Source organism: Urocitellus parryii, chromosome 13, assembly GCF_045843805.1.
Source record: "Urocitellus parryii isolate mUroPar1 chromosome 13, mUroPar1.hap1, whole genome shotgun sequence".
NCBI classification, from domain to species: Eukaryota; Metazoa; Chordata; class Mammalia; order Rodentia; family Sciuridae; genus Urocitellus; species Urocitellus parryii.
Window position 1 is genome coordinate 4,149,015 of NC_135543.1, and position 21,911 is coordinate 4,170,925.

At 50.9% G+C, this 21,911-nt stretch overlaps 1 protein-coding gene across 2 annotated transcripts; it reads left to right on the top strand.

Moving 5' to 3' along the window:
- Positions 1-1,548: 1,548 nt before the first annotated feature.
- Positions 1,549-18,688, top strand: Dipk1c (divergent protein kinase domain 1C). 2 transcript variants are annotated; one of them, XM_026388697.2, is made up of 4 exons: positions 1,549-1,740; positions 10,203-10,883; positions 14,885-15,049; positions 18,473-18,688. In XM_026388697.2, exons 1-4 carry the CDS (start codon positions 1,549-1,551, stop codon positions 18,686-18,688), a joined length of 1,254 nt encoding a protein of 417 aa, XP_026244482.2. The 2 variants fall into 2 exon arrangements, with proteins under 2 accessions (XP_026244482.2, XP_077648520.1); XM_077792394.1 differs by lacking the exon at positions 14,885-15,049.
- The last annotated feature ends 3,223 nt before the right edge of the window (positions 18,689-21,911 follow it).

Here is a 21,911-nt window from a genome sequence, read left to right on the forward strand (position 1 = left end):
TTGAACCAAGGAGCACATTACCACTGAGCTACATCATCAGCCCTTGCTATTTTTTGAGACAGGTTCTCACTAAGTTGCTGAGGCTGGTTTTGAACTTGCAATCTTCTTGCTTTAGCCTCCCAAATTGCTGGAATTACAGGCAGCGCCACTACTCCTGGCTTATTCCTAGATTTTAAAGAACAAGTGGTCACACTTCTTCATCTCAGTCTCCTTCCTATTCCTTCCTCCCACACCAAATGAAATCGTGGAAGAGGGCAGCCACTGCACACTGCTATCCCAGATGCTGAAGCACCCTGTGATGCTTTCTGAGTCCTGCAACTGTAAGAGAAGAAAGTTTTCAGCTAGGAAACTCCTGGTGCTTCTGGTTGGGTGTGTCTTAGAGATGGACAGAGGCCAGAGATCCAGTCTCACAGGACTGAAGTGATTGAGTGGTGCTCACATCCCCCCAGGGGCTGTCCCATTAAGGAAATACTTATTTGTGGTGTACTCTAAGTGTTCCTTAGATCCAAGCATTTGTTGACTTGGTATTTTCCAGTTCCTGGGGACTTGTACCACGGAGCCAGCCATAAGGAGAAGTTAAACCACCAGCTGCAGAATAGACTAGGTTGGAAAGCCTGTTCCTGAGGCAATTACAGAAGGCGAGATCTGGGTTTGTGCAATTCTATTATGTCTAAGCTCGGAATGTATTCTGAGAAAATTGGGCACAGGGAAGGAGGAAGGCTCATAGGGAAGGGTCTGGCACATAACCAGCGCTGAATAGGCTTTGATTTGGTGAATGCCTGGGCCAGAGGGGCGGATGCTTTCCGGGACCTTCAGCTGTGACAGTGCCAGGGGTGAGCGCCACCCACAGCGGACTCGCTTTTTACTGGAGAAAGGTCTGGGGAGCAGGAGAAGCACCCCGCTCCGTGTGTGTGTGTGTGTGTGTGTGTGTGTGTGCTTCTCCAGATTTCACAAACATGCAGATGTAGGCACATTGCTGAGCACTTTCTCCTCGCCCCATAAGCGGAAATCAGTGTGTCCTCTTTACGTGGAGAAAGACGCCCGGAGCCCTGGGCTGCCTGGGTGGGAGGCGGCTGTTTGATCCTGGGCGGGTGGGAAAGGGCGCACCAGGTTGTCCCAGACATTCCCTGACGGTCCCGACCCCCAACTCTACCCGGAGGGAGGGCCCGGAGGAAGCCCAAGTTGAGGTCGGAGTCGGTGGAGAGGGAGGGGATTGAAAAGAATAGCAGCCCACCGGGGAGCCAGGGGTCCAGGTGGGACCCGGGCAGCGGAGCTGGCGGTCGGGGGCGAATCCACGCGGATTCCGTTTGAGTGAGGGGCTGGTCTTCGGGGGAAAGTGAGACGTGGCTGCGGGCGGGGGCCGAGGGAGCGGGGCGCCTGGCGCGTCCCCCGAGAGCTGCGAGCGGACCCGCCCTCGGGGATCGGTGCGCGCCCTCCCCTCCTCCCCGCGCTGCCCCTCCCCCGGCCCCCCCGCCCGGCGGGTCCCGGAGCTGCGACGCGAGCGCGGGGCGCGGGGCTCTGGCGGCGGCGGGCCGGGCCGGCCTGGCCATGGCGCGGGCGGCGGGCGCGCGGTGCGGGCGGTGTGCGCGGTGCGGGCGGTGCGGGCGGTGCGCGCTCCTCGCCTTCGCCGCGTGGACCGCGGGCTGGGTGCTGGCGGCCGCGCTGCTGCTCCGCGCGCACCCGGGCGTCTTCTCCGAGCGCTGCACCGACGAGAAGAGCCGGCGCATCCTGGCCGCGCTGGTAGGTCCCGCCGCCGCACTGCCCCGCGCCGCGCGTCCGGGGTGGGGGCCTCCGACATCTCCTCGGGCCACTGGAGGCTGCGGCAAGGCTGCGCCCACCCCGCCCCGGGGCCGAGGGCTGCGGTGGCTCCCGCCCCGGGAAGGGGGCCCCGCCACCTGCGTGGAAAGCCGAGGCTCACGAGCGGGGTCTCAGCCCGGGAGTCCTCTATGGGGGCGCGGGGAATAGCCCTCCCCTTTTCTTCAAAATCGCTCCTTTGTCCCAAGACAGCGTCCCTGCATGACTACCCGCCGCCACTTCTGAGCCTAAGCTCCCGAAAAAGTTTGCGGGTTGGTTCCCGGTTCCTGGTGCCCGCGACCCGTGTCAGGCGGCCGGGATCGGGGAGTGGGCTGGCTTGGGGTTCGGTGCTAGTAGGGGACCGCGCTTCTGTCCCTTGGGTCCTCCGGTGTCCCTAGGCCAGTCGCCCTTTTCTGAGTCCACCCTGCGATAACTTGCTACCTGCAACTTGCCTAGTTGGGCGCACATGGATGGTAGGGCCCCGCCTCTGCGCCTCAAAGCCCAAGGCTCTGCATGGTCGGGGTCCGTGGGAACCAAGGCAGAGCGCTGGCGGACGGGCGCAGCGCGCAGTGAGCAGGCTTGGTGCCTTGATGGGCCTGTCCTGGTCCTCCACTGCAGTCTCCTAACGCAGTGGAGGGCTTGCAGGCACACACGGAACAGCTCCTTGGCTGGCCTGGGCAGTTAGGCAGAGAGACACACTTGGCTTCTGCAGACTGCTCTGTGCCCTGGGCCTTGTGCCCCCAAACGAAATGCTGGTCTTCCTGGATTCCAAACAAGAGCTGCTCTTGTCCCTGGGTGCGGAAGATTATGTGCAGCAGAGACTGGAATACAGGTAGACAGACACTCCGCCCCCCTCCCCAAGGAAATAAAAAAAGAAGACCTCAGCAACTATGTTACTTGATTTCTTAAGCGATTGTTTATTTCCTAAAATAGTGATCATCTACACATTTGATTTGAAAGGTGATCTATTTAAGAAATCCCCAACACATGGGAACTGTTCAGTCCAATTGCTTACATATGGGTGGGGTTTTGGGATTGCAGATTTTCAAATCGTGGCAGCATAAAGGTTTTTAAAATAAATGATTTTAAAAATGAGATTGGAAAAAATAAAGATCTAATACAAATCATGTTCCCTAATTGAATGGGAATCTGTGAGGAGTTGATGGTTTTTTGGTGAGACACATACTAGACTCTCCATCCATTCCCCCCATTGTTGCACAGAATTTCGATCAAGTTTTAAGTTTCAAGAGCTGTATGGTTTTTTCAGTAACTCAAGTAAAAATTCCTCTCAGTTATAAAGATTTCTCCCCCCCCCTTTATTTTTGAGGAGCGGATTGACTAAGGTAAACAAAAATTAATACTTTGGCTAAGATGCAAGACCTATTTATAAATTTAATATGATAATATTCTAGATTAACATAAAAAACAAACACAGTTTTTCATTTATTTATCTTTGGCCAAGAGGGGAAAGGCCTAATGGAAATTAAATAGCCTGCGATAATTTAAGTAATTGCTAATCATAACTTTCCCAGCATTCCAGGTCCAAAATTAAAACCAATTCTGTTGAGAAGTTTGCCAATACATCTTCAATGGCAGCCATATGGAATCATTTTTCTATTCTGACATACCACTGGAGAGAGTGATTCTGCCTGTAAAGGCTCTCAATCTTAACCATTGCCAAAAGAAGGATTCAGTGACACATCTGTTTCCCCAGGTTTGTCTGAGGGTGACTCAGGTGAACTGATGTGTTGGGAGCCGTGAATCGTCCTGTGTGAGTTCACTCTTCCTCATGCTCGCTCAGAAGCTCTCTCTCCCCCTTTATTACTGCCACATCTCTTTCTGCTGTTCCGCATTTGCTGGTGTGAGACCTACCCAGAGCTCTGACTCAACTTCTGTCCAGGACACTCTAAACTAGGACAGGCTTAAATATGACCCCCATTTCCACAGCCCAGACGGGGCTGGGCTGGGCTGCCAAGCAGAGGGTGGCATTGTGGCTTCTGAGGACTCCAGTTGAATCGAGCCTCTGTGTCCCGGCTCCCCCGGCACTTTTCATTCTGCCTGGCTTTCATCCTACATAATAAAACGAGTTGTTATTTTCCTGATTGGCCTCCAGACTCTCATTAGCTTTCACTCTGAGTACCGGAGCACAGAAGAATCAACTTTGCCAGCCAAGCCAAAGGGAGCCTCTGGCAGAGCCAGGAGTGGTAGTGAATCCCCGACTCCTGTTCCCAGGCCCAGCAGGGCAGGTGGCATTGCTGGCCTAGGAGGAGCTGCCTGCAGATACTGCCACCAGATGATGAAGTTAGGGGATGGGGTCGGAGATCTATGGGCTCCCCCATGCCCGCAGCCTACCTCCTGGGGGAGCACCACACTCTGGGGACAGGAGTCCCTAGAAAAGCCAACTTGAGTTGTTTGAAAGGATTCATAGCCTGGGTCTTGGAGCTTTGGATTTTCTCAGTCACACTAAGTGCTCCTCTTTCTGCGGCTTTTCACATATACCGTAGTCCAGTTGCACAAGGAAGCTCAGCCAGGCTGAGGGGAATTTGACTCTGCTTGCTCAGTTTGGTGCCTGGCTGCTGCTGCAGGCAGAGCACTTCCTCAGAGCCTGAAGATGCCTGCTGCCGGCGCTGCGGAAGTCCTCCATGGCAGGCACTGTGCAGAGGATTTGTGCATGTATTATTTCATTTTTAATCATCTTGCTTTGTAGTAGCCCCCTTTTTCAGAGGGCAAAACAGAGCTGCAGGGAGGTAAAGTAACTTTGTCCTTCTTTACCATTGTGTTGAGGAGCCAGGGTGTGGCCCTGTGCAGTCCCACAGTAGAAACCCTGAGACAGTGCGTGGCTTCTCCTGTGATTAAACCCTAAACTGTGCTGGGCGTGGTGGCACACACCTGTAATCCCAGTGGCTTGGGAGCCTGAGGCAGGAGGATCCAAAGTTCAAAGCCAACCTCAGCAAAAGTGAGGCACTGAGCAACTCAGTGAGACCCTGTCCTCTAAATAAAATACAAAATAGGGCTGGGGGTTTGGCTCAGTGGTCGAGTGTCCCTGAGTTCAATCTCTGATACCCAAAAAACCAAGACAACAACAGAAAAAACCCTAAGCTGTTACTTAGCAGATATTCAGTTTTCCAGAGGATGTCATTTTCAAAGCACTTCAAAACTATCCCCAGAGACTTGTTATCAGGAGGCTTAACTGCCTTGTGGCTGGTTAGTTTTTGATGGGATTTAATTTTGTGCCTTTGTTAGGGATTCATTTTTAACAGGGCAGGCTTATCTTTCTTGGTGGCCCCCATGGGACCCAGAAGCCAGGACCCATACCCAGGAAGATTTCATAGCAGTGACTGGCTCTTTCCTTGAGTGCTTGGCCATGTTTTTAATGTGGAGAGGGACTGCACAGTGGACCAGCTATCGGCTGAGATTGTGCAATGCACATCGTGGCGGCTTGAGGAAGCAATACCCTCATGAAAAATGAATGTGGCTAACCACACCGGAACTGAATGCTTCTTACAAAACCAAGCACATAAAAGAAAACAGCCCTTCAGTATGACCTCTGAGAGCCTGTTAGTCGTTTCCTAGATTAGAGTGGACAGGTTTTGTTTTTGCCTGAGAACCATGATACAAAATGTAAAGACACTAAGCAACAACCACAAAGAACACTTCCAACAGGAGCTGGGGCTGCCCCATGGAAATGGGCATTTGTGTGTTTTTACATGTCCATGAGAAACTCAAATCCTCTGTGAACTTCATTAACTTAAATAATGCCAGAGCCAGAGCCAATGAGGCCCTTTTCCCCCCGATTTATTTAAAAATATGACACCTGTGGATTTTGTATGCACAAATTTGGTTACAGAAACGTACCTGTTTTCAAGCTGGCAGTTAGGAGCTCCCCATCAGCAGAAAAATGTCTGATAAAGTCTGACTTTAAAAATAAGTAAACCCCTATGTGTGTGTGTGTTGGGGAGGGGGGAGCTGTGGATAAAGCCCAAGGCCTTGTGCATGCTAGGCAAGTGTATTACCACTTAAGTAGCCCTGAACAAACCACTTTAAATGAGTTAAAAAATTTCTAATTCAACAGGATATGCTGCTAATGAACTAATCCAACTCTTGTCTCTCACATGATGAGAGCTTTCCCTTTCAAACTTGCTATTTTTGTGTTAAACTTACTGTCTTTTAAATTGCTGGATGAAGCTTTAATTGTGGCCAGCGGGCACAGGCATGCCAAGAGACCTTAGGCACTTACTGAAGCGCTGGTAACCAGCCACAGCCTCACAGTCTGTATAAGAAGGGCAAAACCGAGATACCAAAATGCATCATAAAGGATAATGGCAAACGGCAGCCCTGTGAAAACTGTGTGTGTCTGTGTTTTAATGTAAATGATCTATCATGGCAAACAAGGTAACTGGGGCACTGAAAAGTTAGGTCAGAAACCCAGGGTCTGACAGGCAGGGCCAGGCCAGGCTTTGGTCACCCACCTCTACTTCTTGCCCTTTCTGATACTCTGTATCCCAGCAAGGAGCCAGCCATGTGGGCCCTGCACTGATAGGCCAATGTGCTGACCTCCAGAAAAGCAGCCAAGATTAATGTTCATCTTAAAAACCCACAGGCTGATGCCAAATCCAATGGTCAAACCACTGTTCAAATGTCTAGCAGCTCCTGTCTGGCATTGCCTTCTGAGTTCACAGGGCAAAGTTTGAGTACACATCTTTAAGTTGGCTCTCTCCTCTGCTGGTTCCTTCTGGTTCTCTGAACACTAGGTGCTACTTTGAAGCTTGGACTGGGCCTCTGCATCCTGTTTCCTGGGCCTGATCTATGTTCACCCTCATTGTCTCTGGGCAGAGTTCTGCTTTGTCTGTTCAAATTAAGCTCAGATGCATCTCCTGCAGGAAGGAGCCTCCTGACCCCACCTTTCATAGCCAGGGGTGGGAGGGTGGAAAGGGAGCTCTCATTGCTGAGGCCACTGTCCTGAGGAATGTGCGTCTTCACCTTGTTTGGCCTGTCAGGCTTCCTGGGACACAACACAGTCGTCCTCATTGTACGGCATACAGACCAGCACAGAGCCTGTGCGGGGAACTCTGGGGGCCAACCCAGCCTGCCCTAGAGCTAAGCCTCACCGTCCTGGACATTTCACCTTTTAGTGCATCCAGGGCAGTCACTTCTGTGAGCTGACGGGTGGCTGCAGGTGGAGGATGACCCTTGAATGCTCACCATCAGCTGGTTCACTTTGGAGGCTGGTGTGGGTGGTTTGCAGGTGGCAAGGTGGGGCTGAAAGCCCGTGGCCTTTCCCAATCGTGTCAGTATCCAGCTGGCTTCTGGCCCCCCCGTGGTCATTCATGCAGCTCAGAGCAGAAGCGTGAGGGTCCTGGCGGTCAGCTGCCAGCCTCCTAGGCTTTCCCTCCCCTCCTCCCAGCACGGGTCACCTCTCCCCGTTGCCCCCACCAGGCTCCTGCTGCCCACTTGACTGTCTTTTTCAATTCTGTTCCATACTTCACACAAAAGCACCTTTGGCTAAATTATAAATCTAGAGACACTGGAAACACGTTTATGAAATTGAATCAAGCCATGTTTGGAAATCATCCTTTATTTGTTTTTGGTGCTGGGGATTGAACCCAGGGGCACTTAGTCACTGAGCCACGTCCCCTGCCCCTTTTCATTTTTATTTTGGGGCAGTCTCACTAAGTTGCTTAGGGCCAGGCTAAGGTGCTGGGGCTGACCTGGCACTTGTGATCCCCTGCCTTAGTCACTGGGATCCCAGGCGTGTGCCACCAAGCCCAGCCTTTTTTGTTGTTGTTGTTTCTTATTTAAAAGGAAATTTAAAATTGTTTATTATACTGAAAACACCAGATAAAGTAGGAAAAAAAGAAAACACAAGTAAAATCAATAGCCTGCCCAGTGTCTGTGGTTCCCATCTCAGGTTCCCACCTCCTCCCCAGGCTGTGCTGTGGTCTCTGGGGCGCGTGGTTTCTCACCAGGACAATATGGAAGCAGTTATAGGCAACGTGGCCGACACCAAGGGTCTCATCCTTTCCATGGTCATTTCATGACAAGTTGCCTTAGAAAGAGGTACCAACGTTAAAAACAGGCATTTTACCAAGATTCTGCAACATTCCAAGAAGAATGCATAGGATTTCAAGGGTGTTTAGAACCGTTTTTCTGGGTGTGTGTATTAGTACAGCTTCCTCGTGGGTGTCAGAGACGAAGTTCCAGCCACAGGTGATGGGCCTCCTTCGCTGGCTGGAGGGTCTGGCTGTGGCTCTCTGCTGGAGAGCACTATCCTTTGTCACATTGTCTTTGGCAAATGTGCCCCGTCCTTTAGGGTATGCAGAGATGTAGAGCCTCACAGCTGGCAGGGCACTCTAGTAGGAAGCCAGGTGTCTGTGCTCTGGGCTATTGTTGGGGCAGTGACCCAACAGTGCTGGAAATTCAGTGCTTACAAGCACTGGGGAGGATTACTTGTTACGATGTGGTTTGAACAACGGTGATCCATTGTCTAACACTTTGGGGCCAGGTGTGTTTTGGAATTCAAACCTTTTTGGGTATTAGGGAGATAATATAGCACACATGCATTTTATTTTGCATATGGGAAGCACCAGTAATCAAATTAATAATCTTGCAGCAAAATATATGCAGATTCACACTGAGTCAAATACATGCAGACTATAAATAGCCTCTCATTTTTTTTTTTTCAGTCTGATTTGGATACTACATGAGGCCAAATGAGTCAGGAAAACTTGTAGTTTGCAATTGTTTGATTTTGGAACTGTGTATGTGTCCAGGCACTGAAAGTTCATTTTTCAATAAAGCTAACAGGAGACAGCCAGTTAATCTTTGGAAAGTAGTTAAATAGACACTTAGCTGCAAGTGCTGCTGGAGGGCCATCTCCCGGCCTCTATCCGCCCATATTTTTTAACTGCCACACCCGCTCTGCACTTGCTGTCCTACCTGTGCCAGGAGGCAGGGCCCTGTGATACAGCAAGGCAGATGTGCTCAGGGCATAGCAGCAAAGCTGGGGAGGAGCCAGGTTTCTGGCTCTTGGGCCAGTGCTTTGTCCTGTGCTCCATGCTGCACAGTGTCCACAGCTGGTCCTTCAAGGTGTTTTATAACCAACAACGTGGGGTGGAAAATTGCTTTAGGATTTTATACTTGTTTTATGACCTTGTAGGGAAGAAGGCGACTGGTCATGTGCTGTAGAAGTTCTGGGGAAGAGAGGCTATATTTGTGGTGTGGGAGGCAGAGATTCCTGTGTGGGAGAAACAGGTGGGATTAGAAAATATGCTCAACCTGTAATAAAAATGGGTCTGCAGATTTACATTTCCTGAAAAAGATGAAAAGGAAAGAATCACAATCCTCTCTTTCTTTCCGCTCTGTATCCCTCTCTTCTTTCCTTCCTCTCCCAGGATTGTTTGGCTGGACAGTCCTCTTAGGGAATTTGTGGTGTGATGGGGAAGGATGTTGGGTCCCCCATTGGCACTATCTTAAAGTCCCCAGCCGAGGGTGCTGGCTGGGCTTCCTCAGCACTGCTGGAACTCAATACTCCCTACGCACTCAGCATGTGACCCAGAGGGGCCATTCCTCCAGCCCATCAGCCACAAGACCTCTTCTAACTCCTGTGTCCTCCTGGTTTTCTCCTCTAAGCATCTGCAACCCTACAGCTGCTAGCCTCGTAGGCCACGTCAGTTCATGTTGAGAGCAGCAAACTCAAGGTGTGTCCCTGCCGTGGTTGGCCCTGGGAGCAGGCGAGGACCTGGTGCCCATCTGGTTTAACGGCTCTTGGGTGGGAGTGTCTAATGCTCTGTGGGGGAGCTTCACATGCAGCTGGAGTTGAGATCCACTGGCCTGGGCCAGAGCTTTCATCTGACTCGGTTTTCCCAAGCAGCTGGGCCACAGAAGACAGCTCTGGCCTCCAGACCTCCTGTTCTAAGGACTGGTCCTTGGCCCGACTGAGTGATGTAATCACGAGGAGATTCTCTTCCCTCACAGAATGAGTTGTCCTGGGGATCCACAGGGGCCTGTTTCCAAGACTCCCATGGATACAAAACCCAACCTGGGGGTGCTCCAGTTCTTTATATAAAGTGGTGAAGTATTTGCACGTAACTACCCACATCCTCTGTGTGCTCCAGATCATCTCTAGGTCACTTGTGCTCCCTAGAGCCATGCAAACACCACGTGAACAATAAATATACTATGCTGTTTAGGAATCAATGACAAGAAAAGATCTGTACATGTTCAGTACAGATGTAGATTTAAAGAAATATTTTTGATGGGTGGTTGGCCACAGAACCCCCGGAGGCAGAGGCCTGTGGTTCACCTCTGGGGGCTTCTCTCCACAGCTGGATCAGGAGCCCCTGAGTGAGGACCAGCCTGTACTTCCCCTGCCTGGACCCTGTGGTGACCCACTCTTCCTCTCCTTCCAGTGCCAGGACTACCGGGGCGGCTGGCTGGTGGGCGACCTCTGCGAGGACCTGTGCGTGGCTGGGGAGCTGCTGTACCAGCGCTGCCTGTACTACGAGCGTGGCAAGAAGGTGCTGCAGGCCCAGTGGCGGGGGAGGCCCGTGGTGCTCAAGTCCAAGAGGGAGGCCTTCTCCAGCTTCCCGCCGCTGGGCCTGCTGCAGGAGGAGGAGGCTGGGCAGAGGGGCCAGGGGGTCCCAGAGGCGGAGCTCCTCCTGGTGCTGGCCGGGGAAGTCAAGAACGCCCTGGGCCTGGAGCTGCCCAACGGCAGCATGGGGCCCCTGTGGCCTGGCCGCTGGGGTCCAGGCTGGCGGCGGCAGCTGGCCAGCGCGTGGTCCCTGCTCCAGCAGGAGGAGTACGTGCACCTCAGCCTGTTGCAGGGCCTGAGTCGCCATGTCCTGCCTGTGCTGGGCTCCTGTGGCCACTTCTACGCGGTGGAGTACCTGGCCGCTGGCAGCCCCCAGCACAGCACTCTCTTCCCTCTGGGCCAGGCTGCTCCCCGGGGCGGCCAGGCCCAGGTGCAGGCCATCAGCCACATCGCGCTCAGCTTCCTGGACATGGTGAGCCATTTCGACCATGACTTCTCCCACCGTCTTCACCTCTGTGATGTCAAGCCCGAAAACTTTGCCATCAGGAGTGACTTCACAGTGAGTGGGCCAGGGGAGGGTGTTTGTGGAGTGAGCTGCTCTGCGGGTCTGCGGGTCTGAGGGAGGAGAGGACCTAGACCAGCCCTCCTGCGGAGGAGGAGCTGCAGAGGGCCATGTGGCTGGGCGCACAGTGGCCTGGCCCACTCACCCAGTGGCCTGGCCTGGGCACACGGTGCCCAAACTGCCGTGTGCTGCAGCAGCGTGTGACCTGTCAGTACTTCTCTTCTGGAGAGGTTCTAGTTGGTTTCCAGTCTGTGTTTAAGACTGCCAGCAGGGCAGGAGGAGTCTGGTGCCCGGGTCAAGTGCTGGGCAGCTGCAGGACCCAGGAGGCAGAGAAGGGGCCAGAGGGACTCAGTGCTCTATTACGAGATACCCCTGTCCCCCTACTGGGCCCACACAATGAGTCAGGGTAGCTGCTTCCCCTAACACTGGCCTCATTGTCTGCCCTGAGGGTACTTGGTCACTCAACAGGAAGTGGTGACAAGACTGCCTGTGATGTGGTGGCATTAAATAGGTGCTGGGGAGCTGCGCTCTGGTCCCTGCTCCTGTACAAGCTGGTGTTCCTACACTGCACACACTGGTCACCAGGGTGAGCGGGCTCCCGTGGGACTGGCTCATGATGGAGTAAGGCTCTTATCCTGGTCAGGACATAAAGGGACAAAGAGGAGGTGCCACTGCTGCTGGCCATGACTTTGAGGGCAGGTGGCACAGGAGTGACATAGCCTTCTTAAAGCAGCTTGCCATCTGGAAAACAGAATCTGCCTGCAGCACAAATCCCTGGTCTACCTGAGGGACTTGTCCCTGAAGGGCACTGGAGCATCTGACCTCGCAGCATTGTCCTAGTGCCCTGTTCTCACTGCCCTGGGGGGCGGGCAACAAGCAGGTGTGAAAGGCACTGAGCTGGAAGGTTCTGGCAGGTTCCAGAAGGCTCTGGGAGCCTCCAGGGCAGGGAGCTCAGGGCCCTCAGCCCCACCCGCAGTGCTCTGGGCTCCCGCTGCCTCGCAGGGGCCAGTTCCCACAGGGGCCAGTTCCCAAGACTCATCCAGCAAGTGTGCCTGAGTGTCAGTGAGTGGAACTGTGGGCGCCGCGGGCTCCAGGGACCTGGGAGGAACCCGGCTTCATGGAGGGGCTGGGGCTGGGGATCCTCTGTGTGGAGGGGCGCCCTGGGTGTTGATGGGTCTGTGTGCTGATGCCCCAGTTCCTGGTTCGTGCAGCGGCCTAAATTGTGCCTCCGGCGTCTTGCACTTGGTGGTCCTGAGAGCTCTGCTCAGTGAAACCCTGACCTGCTCCTCGCCATCCCTGACTGCGCTCCCCAGAGCGGTCCCTCTGCGCTGGCTCTGGGGCAGGTGGGGTGGGGAGGGGAGGGAAAGGGTGGATCCCTTCACAAGCCCACCAATCTTGACCCTCCTTGAGACACTGAACTACACGTCAGCTGTCTTACCTGGATTTTGTCTAAGTGAAAACCAGCAGACCCCACATCACCTAAGAACTTTTTTAGAAATTCAAATTCTCAGACTCCACCCCTACTGAATCCTCACAGGCCGGATCTTAAACTCTGGGGTGGGACTCAGCCGCCTGTGCTGTAGGACACCTCCTTCCAGCTGGCTCTGGCTCTGCTCAAGTTTGAGATCTGGGTGCTCTAGGTCCCAGTGGGTGGCTCCTGCCTTTGAGCCCCAGCTGCCCTGCTGCCCTGTGGTGGGAGGGGTGCCAAGAGTCCAGGATTCCAAGTCTCCCCCCACCTGCAGGCCCAACCCCCTGCAGGTATGGAGAGTTTATCCCGTGGTTGCAAATGAACAACTAGGTCAGGGCTTGGTGACCCAGACTGTGGCAGGCAAGTGCACCTTTTGAGCAAACGATGTCTTCCTGCTCTAGAGAATGAAAATGGAGAGTAGACTATGAAACAATTCCATGCAGCGGAGAATGAAATAATTCTCACTGATCTTTCTATTCTGATGCCCGAGGAAATCTGAAGATGGTAATGCACCTTCAGTAATTTCATGCGGGAAGGGCTCCACGGTTCTCTTGATGTTAAGAACATCACACAGGTTTCTGTGTTTGTGTGGTTACTGTTCTTATTTTAGGTGTGTAGGGTTGTGCTTTCAAGAGCTGTAATTCATCCTTGGTGCACAATATAAATTAGGAAGTAAACCTGGCTCTCCCTGGGATGAAAAACCAGAAACCACCAGAAACGGGAGCGAGAAGGAGCCAAGGACTGGAATTCCACCTTGGAGCCCAGGAGGAGCTGGGGAGGCTGCCAGAAACTCCAGGAAGAGGCGCTCGCTCTGGTGATAAGTTATGAAGATGATAGATTCATTAGCACAGCCCTCATCCATTTTTAGTATATTAACCAGGCTAAATAATGAAATTAGCCATTTATTTTGGCTGAATAATGAGATAAGAAAGATTGATTAAAATGATAAATTCTGTTTGCTGTGCCTGAATTAGTTATTAGGCAAAGCCCTCAGACAGGGGAAAGTTCTCTGCTCTTTATTTTCATGATTCTGCACATATTTTGAAACAAATTATGTTCCCTCCTGCTCTGTTTTACTAAATAATTCCCAAGAACACTTCTTGCCTTCCAGCATCAATCTTAAGTGAAAAACAAAGATAATACATAAATAAATAAATAAATAGGCAAGCACCAGGGCCTGTGCCCCCCCATTGGCTGCGTGAAGCTGGAGGAAACGAACACCAGCAAGCCAGCTCTCTCCCAGGGGCTGACTGACACTGACCTGTGAAGGCTTGTGAAATGCCACAACGCCATCAGATTCATCAAGCTTCCTAATAGCTTTTTGATACCTGGGAGCTATAAGCTGCATGACTTGGGCAGACTCCAGGTTTTCTCAGATTCAAGCTCATCTTTTCTTGTTGTTGTTAGATCCAGGTGGTGGAGGAAAATCTGCATAATTTAGAAGTTCTTCTTCTTCTTTTTTTGAAGACTGTTTGGTTTGAAGCCAGGATGATAAATCCGAAATTCCAGGGGCTTGTGAGGTTCTCAGGCTCACAGTGGGACTTGGAAGTGGGTCCCTCCTGTTGATCCTGTTGAGTCAGGATCCACATGTGTCTATCCTAATTTGAGCACTTTGTCCTTTCCCTCACATTTCCTCAGACTGGTCGGTTGGAAATTCATTGGTGTGGGTAGCAAAGGTGCCATAAAACTCAGATAAAAATCCCGATCTCGAAGATGTAAAAGATATGCGGGGATTGTCAAATCTAAATGGAGTTGCTCATGTCAACCCTAACCAAAGCACCAAAATAAATAAAGCCAGAGATTGTGGAGGAAGGGTTGCTATGCATGACTCCCTGACAGTAACCACCAGAGGAGGCTGTCAAAAAGCACAGCTTTGCACAGAGGCCACCGCAGCCTTACATATAAGGCACTTCTACAAGACATCTGCCCAGCAACTGTCTGTCGACCTCAGACTGATGCCATGATGGTTGTTAGTCATTGTGACCCAGCATATTGTTTCAAACATCTTAAGTAATCCTCGTTGTTGCCCTAAGAAGCTTCCCCAGGCCTCAGCCCTGAATATGGCAGAAGTTTGCTGCCGTCCTGGGCTCCCACCACGAGGCTCTGCTATTCCCACGCTAACTCTTCCTAAATAGATGCCAGTGTTCTTCGGAGAATCTCTGGTTGTTTTGTTATTTAGGATGACAGAGGTCAGAGACCAAAGCTGATAAAGTAATAGAAGTAAATTCATTTTTAAGCCATTTCAGAGATTCTACTTTTGAAGCAGAGAAAATGTTCAAAGATGAAAAGTGATACTTGTAGTTATGGCTCCAAATCCTCGGCTTTAACCAGTGACGGCAAAGTTTCTTTCTGCAGTTGAAGCTTTGCAATATAATCCATGTGAAGAGTTGTAAACTCCTGGTGTGGGACAGCCACTCCAGGTCCTGGCAGGGCTCTGAATGAGGTCAAAGAGGCTAGAAGGAGGAGCCCAGACAGGCTCCTGCGGCGAGGTGGGGTGACCTCTGATGGCTCCCTGCTGTTTTGATTGCAGGTCGTGGCTATTGATGTGGACATGGCCTTTTTTGAACCTAAAATGAGGGAGATTCTTGAGCAGAATTGCACAGGAGATGAAGACTGCAATTTCTTTGACTGTTTTTCAAAATGTGATTTGCATGTGAACAAATGTGGAGCTCAACGTGTCAACAGCAACCTGCAGGTGAGTGGGCTGCTGGGGGCTGGGATGCCATCAGTCCCTCTGGTGGCCTCTGCCCTCTCTGAGTACCCCCAGGTATTCAGCAAGGGCCGGGCAGGGGGGGGGTTTACTGTCTACCCCATGGGGAGGGTGGGCAAGTGACCACTGAGATCTGATGGATGGAGGTCCCCGAAAAGCCACCTGCTGGGCTTCCTCTTCCTTGAAGCTCCACCTGAGCCTTGGGCTTGGAGACCTGTTCTCTGGGTCCAGTGTCTTCGTCGACATAACCCCTCACAACACACACACACACACACACACACACACACACACACACACACACCAAGAATGAGAACCCAGAGACCAATCTGTCAAGGACGAGACTGATAAGAGTGCAAAGCAGGCCTCAGGATGGACAGACACTGCAGTGCCACGGGATAGACTCGGGACAGCAGAGGTTGCAGGGTTGAGGGGGTAGGAAGCCGAGTCCAGGTCAGCAGTGAGTAGGAGTCAATTGGGCTTCAGACGGCTGAACTGGGTTTCAAGGTGGGAGACCCCACGTCCAGGGTTGAGTACCCCACCAGTGGGACATCATCTCTCCTTTTGGTAGAAGTAGTCCCTTCCAGCCCTCACTTGAGGTGCTTAGGTGGATGAGGGTGAATGGGGGCCCACAGGTCTGCGGCCTCACCACTGAATCAGAGTCGCCAGGGGAGCACAGTGCAGGCTGTCATCCCAGGATGGGATGGGCTGGGGAGAGGTGGACAGTCGTGCTGTTAATCTGGTGGTCTTTGGCCAGGTCAGATAAAGGCCCTGGTTCTGCCCCAGAGTGACCCAAACTTTGGGGTGGAATTCCAGAACTGCCCTGGGCTTCCTCCTGAAGGAGGCCCAGCAACGATGTGACCTGGAGGCCTGTCGCCCTGACCTCTTTAATGTGGCACCCACACCTGGTGCATCCAGCTGGGGGAGTGGGGTGGTCTTCACTGTAGCATCACCCCATCCACAGCACGGGAACACGCCTTCTCTACGCAGCATGAAGAGCCCAGGCTTCTGTCCCTTCTAATTCATCAGGGGGCACAAGGAACCAAAGAAGTCAGCGAGAAAGAGCAGATACCAGACATTTGAATGCCCCTATCCAAAGAGCCAAAGAAATGGAAAATAATTTCATCTCATCAAAGATATGCATATGGAAATCTGATGATAATAAATTTATTTTGTCAGTTGGGAATAGTCATTAAAATGCTATTCATTAACAGTTGAAGCTTCAGGGAAAGAGATAAATGTCTATATTGTTATAGATCATAAACTGTATCTCTCTGGAGAGTTGTGAGTGTTGGAAATGTTTATATTACGCAATTTCACTTGTCCATAAACCTGATGATTGCTTTAGAATAAAGTCCTAGAAGTGAGATTGCACATTCTTTAAGGATATGAGATAATTGAAGTGTTAAGTTAAAAAAATAGAGACTACAAATCAATATTTAAACTATGAATAGGATATTTTGCGAAATAGGATATTATTGAAAAGATAGATACCAAGCTGTCAAAAATAATTATTTCTGAATGGGTAGGATTACAATTTTTCTTCATCTTGCAATTTTTCTAACTTAAATTTCACACAAAAATTCTAGCCATGCATAAATCGATTGACAAATAAATGGAATAGAATAAAAATGTTCACAAATAGGCTTACTGATAAGTGGGCATGTAGTGTGTGGTGAAGGGGGTGCAGCCCCGTGTGGGAGCTGGGTTGTGTAATGACTGGTAAAGTGGCAGCCCAACAAGTGGTCCAGTTAACTCCGTGTTTCATTCCTTATGCCGAACTAAATTCCAGATGGTCCAAATACTTACTTGTAAAAAGTGAAATCCTTAAAGTACCAGGAAAGAACATCCTTGGAGAATGTAATATTATTCTAGTGCAGGGAAAGCCTTTGTAAGTATAGAGCACAGCTCAGAAGCCAAAGGAAGAACAGTGCACAAATTTAGCTCTCTTTAAAAAAATCCCCATGGGCAAAGAAGCCACAAAATCACCAAAACTATAAGCAAAGCAAAAATACTTGCAATTCTCCTCACAGACCAGAAGGGTAGAGCATGGATGGAAAATTATCCCTGGCTCCCAGAGATCATGCAACCCCTCGACCAGGAAATCCACAGAACTTCTTTACCAGGGTTGTGCCTGCTTCCTGGCAGCAGCATCTAGCAATTGGTCAGTGTGGGAGAAGGGGGCACAGATACAAAGCTGAGTCCCTTTGCCCCCATAAAGGACAACTATGTAGGTCTTCCTCAGTTCCCTAGAGATGTGTCCCCATGAACGCTCCCAACAAATCCCTGCATGCAAACTTGCCATATTGCCCAGAGTAGCATTTGTGCAAACATAAAAGAAAATGGGGCCAATGTGTTTACAGGCTTAGATTCTGTCTAGGATGCTTGAATAGGAGTCACCTCTCGGGGGAGCCCAGAATCTGGGCTGGTTGGAGACTGAGATCATGGTGTATTCTTCAGGACACTTTAAAGTCTGCACATGAAAATGTGTTCTTGATTCAAAAAAGAAATAAAGTTGTCTTTTTAAAAAAGTAATCCTTGCCTTTATAGGGTGTGGAAAATGAAAGTTAAATTACTTGTCTTCTATGAAATAGCAAAACAATAAAACGGAGGCGTTTGCTGAATGATCCCAACACCCAGGGTGATGTGGGAGATAAAGCACTGTTAACTGTGCAGCGCCCGGGCCAGGGCTCCACGGAGGGGCTGTGAAAGCTGTAAGCAGATCACGTTCGAACTGAGAATTTCAAGATCTCTTGGGCATCAGTGAATTTCATAGCCCTTTAGAATTAAAGACCATTATAGAGTAACTTATTTTTTTCCTTCTGCTCCTAAAATAAAACAATTCGAAGGCTCCTTTAAAGATACCTATGCCTGTAGCCTCTTCCTTCTTCACAGGCTCCGAGGCTGCGTGGAACAGTGCACATGTCTGTACTGCCTTCCGCTGTGCTCCATCTGGCCCTCAGGACGCCCCGTTGGGGTGGTTATCATTGCTGCTCTGACCCACTTGTGGACAGGACAGCCCATGTGGAGTGGGGACAGGGCAGGGTGGCTGGCTGAGATCCACAGAGCCACTGACTCCTAAGAACTGTCCCTGTCGGTGACTTCTACTCACTTTCTCTTTGGAAATGTGTTCAGTCCTCTACGAAGCATCACCCAGAACCTCTCCGCTGCTCCAGGCTGGGGATGGATTTCCCTCTGCACAGGGAGCCAGGCTCCCGCTCTCTGAGGTGGGGCTTTTCTGGGTGCAGAGTGGTCTCAGCTGCAGAAGGAAAAGCCCCCCCAACTCCCAAGAATCCAGTGGCCTCCCTGAAGGAGCAGAGCCAAGGTCCGCTGGAGAACCAACTGGGGGCTTGGGAAGCTTTGAACGATGACTTGCCGCCCTGAATTAACTGCGCACCCCTCTTTCCCCAGGTAATCTGTGACAAAATATTTCGCCACTGGTTCCCCTCAACTCTCAAGAGTTCTGTTGTCTCCTTCCGGCTCCGGCGGCAATTGCAGCAGGCTGTACAAGAATGCACGGACCCAGAAGTCTCCACTGGGAACTGGAGAGCAGCCCCCAGCGTGTTCTGGAAGCTTCGCAGGCTCCTTCAAGCCCTGCTGAAGGAGCTGCAGGAGGCAGAGAAGTAGACACTCAGGCCTCCAGCATGCGCAGGGCAGAGAAGTGACCTGGAGTGACTTCTTGTGCAGTTGCTCTAATGATGAGACATGTTCACTATGCAAATGGATTGTCTCTAAGGTACCGTGTGAAGTCTGACCTGTGCAGTTGCGGGTGCTGTTGAGTTTCACTTCAGCTGCTGGGACAAGTGTCCCCATGCTCCACCCCAGCTTGATGATTTTTGTTGGTCCTGACCCCTCTGTCACACCCTGAAACGACAGAGGGGGCACAGGGCATTTTCCTTTGGGGGAACTCTCAGAAAACCCAAGCCCCATGTGCAACATTCTGTAGAAAGCACTGTGTCCAGTCATCAGAGAAAAAAAGATCTGATTGCTCTTCCCTTTAAACCATTACCACAAGTGTGTGCACACAGGTGAGTATGCAAGTGAGCATGGGTGTGCACAGGTGTGTGGACATGTATGTATATACCAGCATGTGCTCATGTGTTCATGAAGAGCAGTGTGAATGTGTGTACATGTGACTGTGTGCAGGCAAGCATGTTTATGTGTGTGTGTGTGTTTGCATCTGTGTGAGTGTGTGTGAGTGTGCATGGCTGTGCACAGGTGACTGCTCTGTGGTGGAGTTTGAGTATGCCCCTGTACCAGTGTTCATCTACAAGTGTGAGCGTGTGCACCCGAGGGAGTCTGTGTGTGTGAACAAGTGCACATGAATGGTTGTGACTGCATGCATGAGTGTGCATGTGCGTGTCAGCAGAGGAGTGTGAGCAGGTGGACATGTGGGTGTGGGGGGCTGGTTTCTCCAGCCTGTCCTCTGGGGAAGCTTGCCTAGAAGCAGGGAGTTTGCTGAACACAGTGTTGTCTTGTCACCCGAGGTGCTGGGGTGGGCACTGACTGTGGGGGGGGGGGAGACCCGCTCCTCCTGTGACTGAGGGGACCTTGCCACAGGCACCAGAGTCTTCTTTGGTGGGATGTGCTCTTCCGAGTGGCGCTTTCCTGCAGCGGACAGAAGCCACAGGAAGCAGACCGCTCTGCTTGCTTCCTGGGAGGGTGAAAGCCACGGGGAGCCACAGGGACTTCACCTCCACTCGGAGCTGGGACCTGCGCGTCCCCAGTGAACCACCAGAACCACGCGTCACGTGGAAGCGGAGTAAAGAAAGACGCGGCCCGGAAGGCATGAGGAGGGGATGTCGGGTTTACAAAGGAAAAGGACAAAATCTGAAGTTTCAAAAATGCATAAATTGGAAAATTTCTACAATCTCTCTGTTCCTGACCCCAACCCCTTCCTGATCTACACGAGGAGCCTGCCTTCTCCAGGTCCTCTGGGGCGCGTCTCTCTGTGTACACAAGGAACTGGGATCTCGGAAGCCCTGCCAGCCCTGGATTCTGAGGTCCTGGAGACTCATGCGGAGGCCACAGTGACCTGCCCCCCAGTCCTGTGCCTGAGGACCCACTTGGCACTTCTTGTCAGCAGCATCTCCGTCTCTCTTGTGGCAGAAGTGCGCTGAGACCCAAGTTGGCCGACTCTCACAGGCTGGGCCTGGTGCTGGGTGAGACCCCTGCCCCTGCCCTGTTGCACTGCTTCTCTGCTGGGCAGGTTTTCACCTGGGAAGGGACCCAGGAGGGCAGGTCGAGACGGGGAGGCAGGAGGGGCTTTGCCACCTGCGCCCTTGGGGCCTGAGACTGAGCTCCTTCTGGGGGTCTTGCAGCCCCTCCTCAGGGGCTCAGGGCCCCCTGGCCAGGCAACCAAGCTGCCAGGGAGGGAAAGTCGGTTTTCATTTCAACCAAAATGGAAATGAATGCTTTTGTTTGCCCTGGAGACTGTGCAGGGTTGATGACCCAACACAACCGTGGTCTTCTTGCTGCAAGGGGCCATTTCATCTCCTTCCTCTTAGGATGGCTACCTGATTACATGCACTTTCCCTCCCTGCCTGGAGAATTCCATGTGGGACAGTGGCTCTTACACAATCCATGCCGAAGTTCAGGCTTGTTTTGATTTTTTATATAATACAATAAAAACACTGTGTATCAGTACTTAATTGTTGTAGTGTGGTGGTGCTGGGGATTGAATCCAAGGGCCTTGCTCATGGCTCTGCCACTGAGCTACAGCCCCATCCTTAATTATTGTAGTTATTTATTTGTTTGTTTGTTTATTTACATATTTGGTGTTTTTTAGTTTCACATAAGGTTATATTATATATATAATCATTTTAACACCATTATAGAAGCATATAATGTGTCCCAATTTGGTCCCTCCCAGTTTCTCCTCCTTCCCTCCCCCTGCTCCCTTACCTTTGCTCTACTGAGCTTTCTGCTATTTACTTTTAGTTTCTGCATTTATTTAAAAGTCAGTGTGGATGTAGGTGAGGTGAGATTCACTGTGGGATATTCCTGTAGGCACTTAGGACAGTCAGGTCAGATTGATTCTGCTGTTCTTCCCTCCTCCCGTCCTGTCTCCCTCCCCCTCAATCCTCTTCATCTGGTTCATTGATCTTTCTTCCACTTTGATGGAATCCACCCCACTTTCCTTGTCTCTCTTTCTGTCCCCCTCCCCACCCCCCATGGGTTTGGTAGCTTCTCTGAAAATCGGAGAAAACCTTCAACCTTTGACTTTCTGAGTCTGGCTTATTTCACTTAGCATGATAGTCTTCAGTTCCATCCATTTACCCCAAAATCCCATAATTTCATTCTTCTCTATGGCCAAGTAACCCCCCATTGTTTTTCTGTTGAAGGGCACCTCAGTAGGTTCCATAGCTGGACATTCTGAATTGTGCTGCTATAAACGTTGATGTGGCTGCAGCCCCAAGGGGTGCTGATTTGAGATTTTTTGGATCTATACCAAGGAATGGAATAGCTGGATCATCTGGTGGTTCCATTCCTAGTTTTTTGAGAAATCTGCATACTGCTTTCCAGAGTGGTTGCACTAATTTGCAGTCCCACCAACAATGGGTGAGTGTGCCTTTCCCTCCATATCCTTCTCAGCATTTATTATCATTTGTATTCTTCAAAATTGCCATTCTGACGGGAGTGAGATGAACTCAAAAAACTTGACACCAAAAAAATCCAAATAACTCAATTAATAAGTGGGTGAAAGAACTAAACAGATACTTCTGAAAAGAAGAAATATAATTGGCCAACAAATACACTAAAAAAATGTTCAATATCTCTAGCAATCAGGGAAATGCATATTGAAACCATTTTTAATATTTTTAATGCAACAAATGAGATGCTTCTTGGC

Bases quoted from the DNA above. Each gene is read 5' to 3' on its own strand.
- Dipk1c (XM_026388697.2), top strand. From the start codon at position 1,549: ATGGCGCGGGCGGCGGGCGCGCGGTGCGGGCGGTGTGCGCGGTGCGGG. The intron at 10,884-14,884 runs GTGAGTGGGCCA...TTTTGATTGCAG, and splicing joins CCATCAGGAGTGACTTCACA to GTCGTGGCTATTGATGTGGA. The intron at 15,050-18,472 runs GTGAGTGGGCTG...CTCTTTCCCCAG, and splicing joins GTGTCAACAGCAACCTGCAG to GTAATCTGTGACAAAATATT.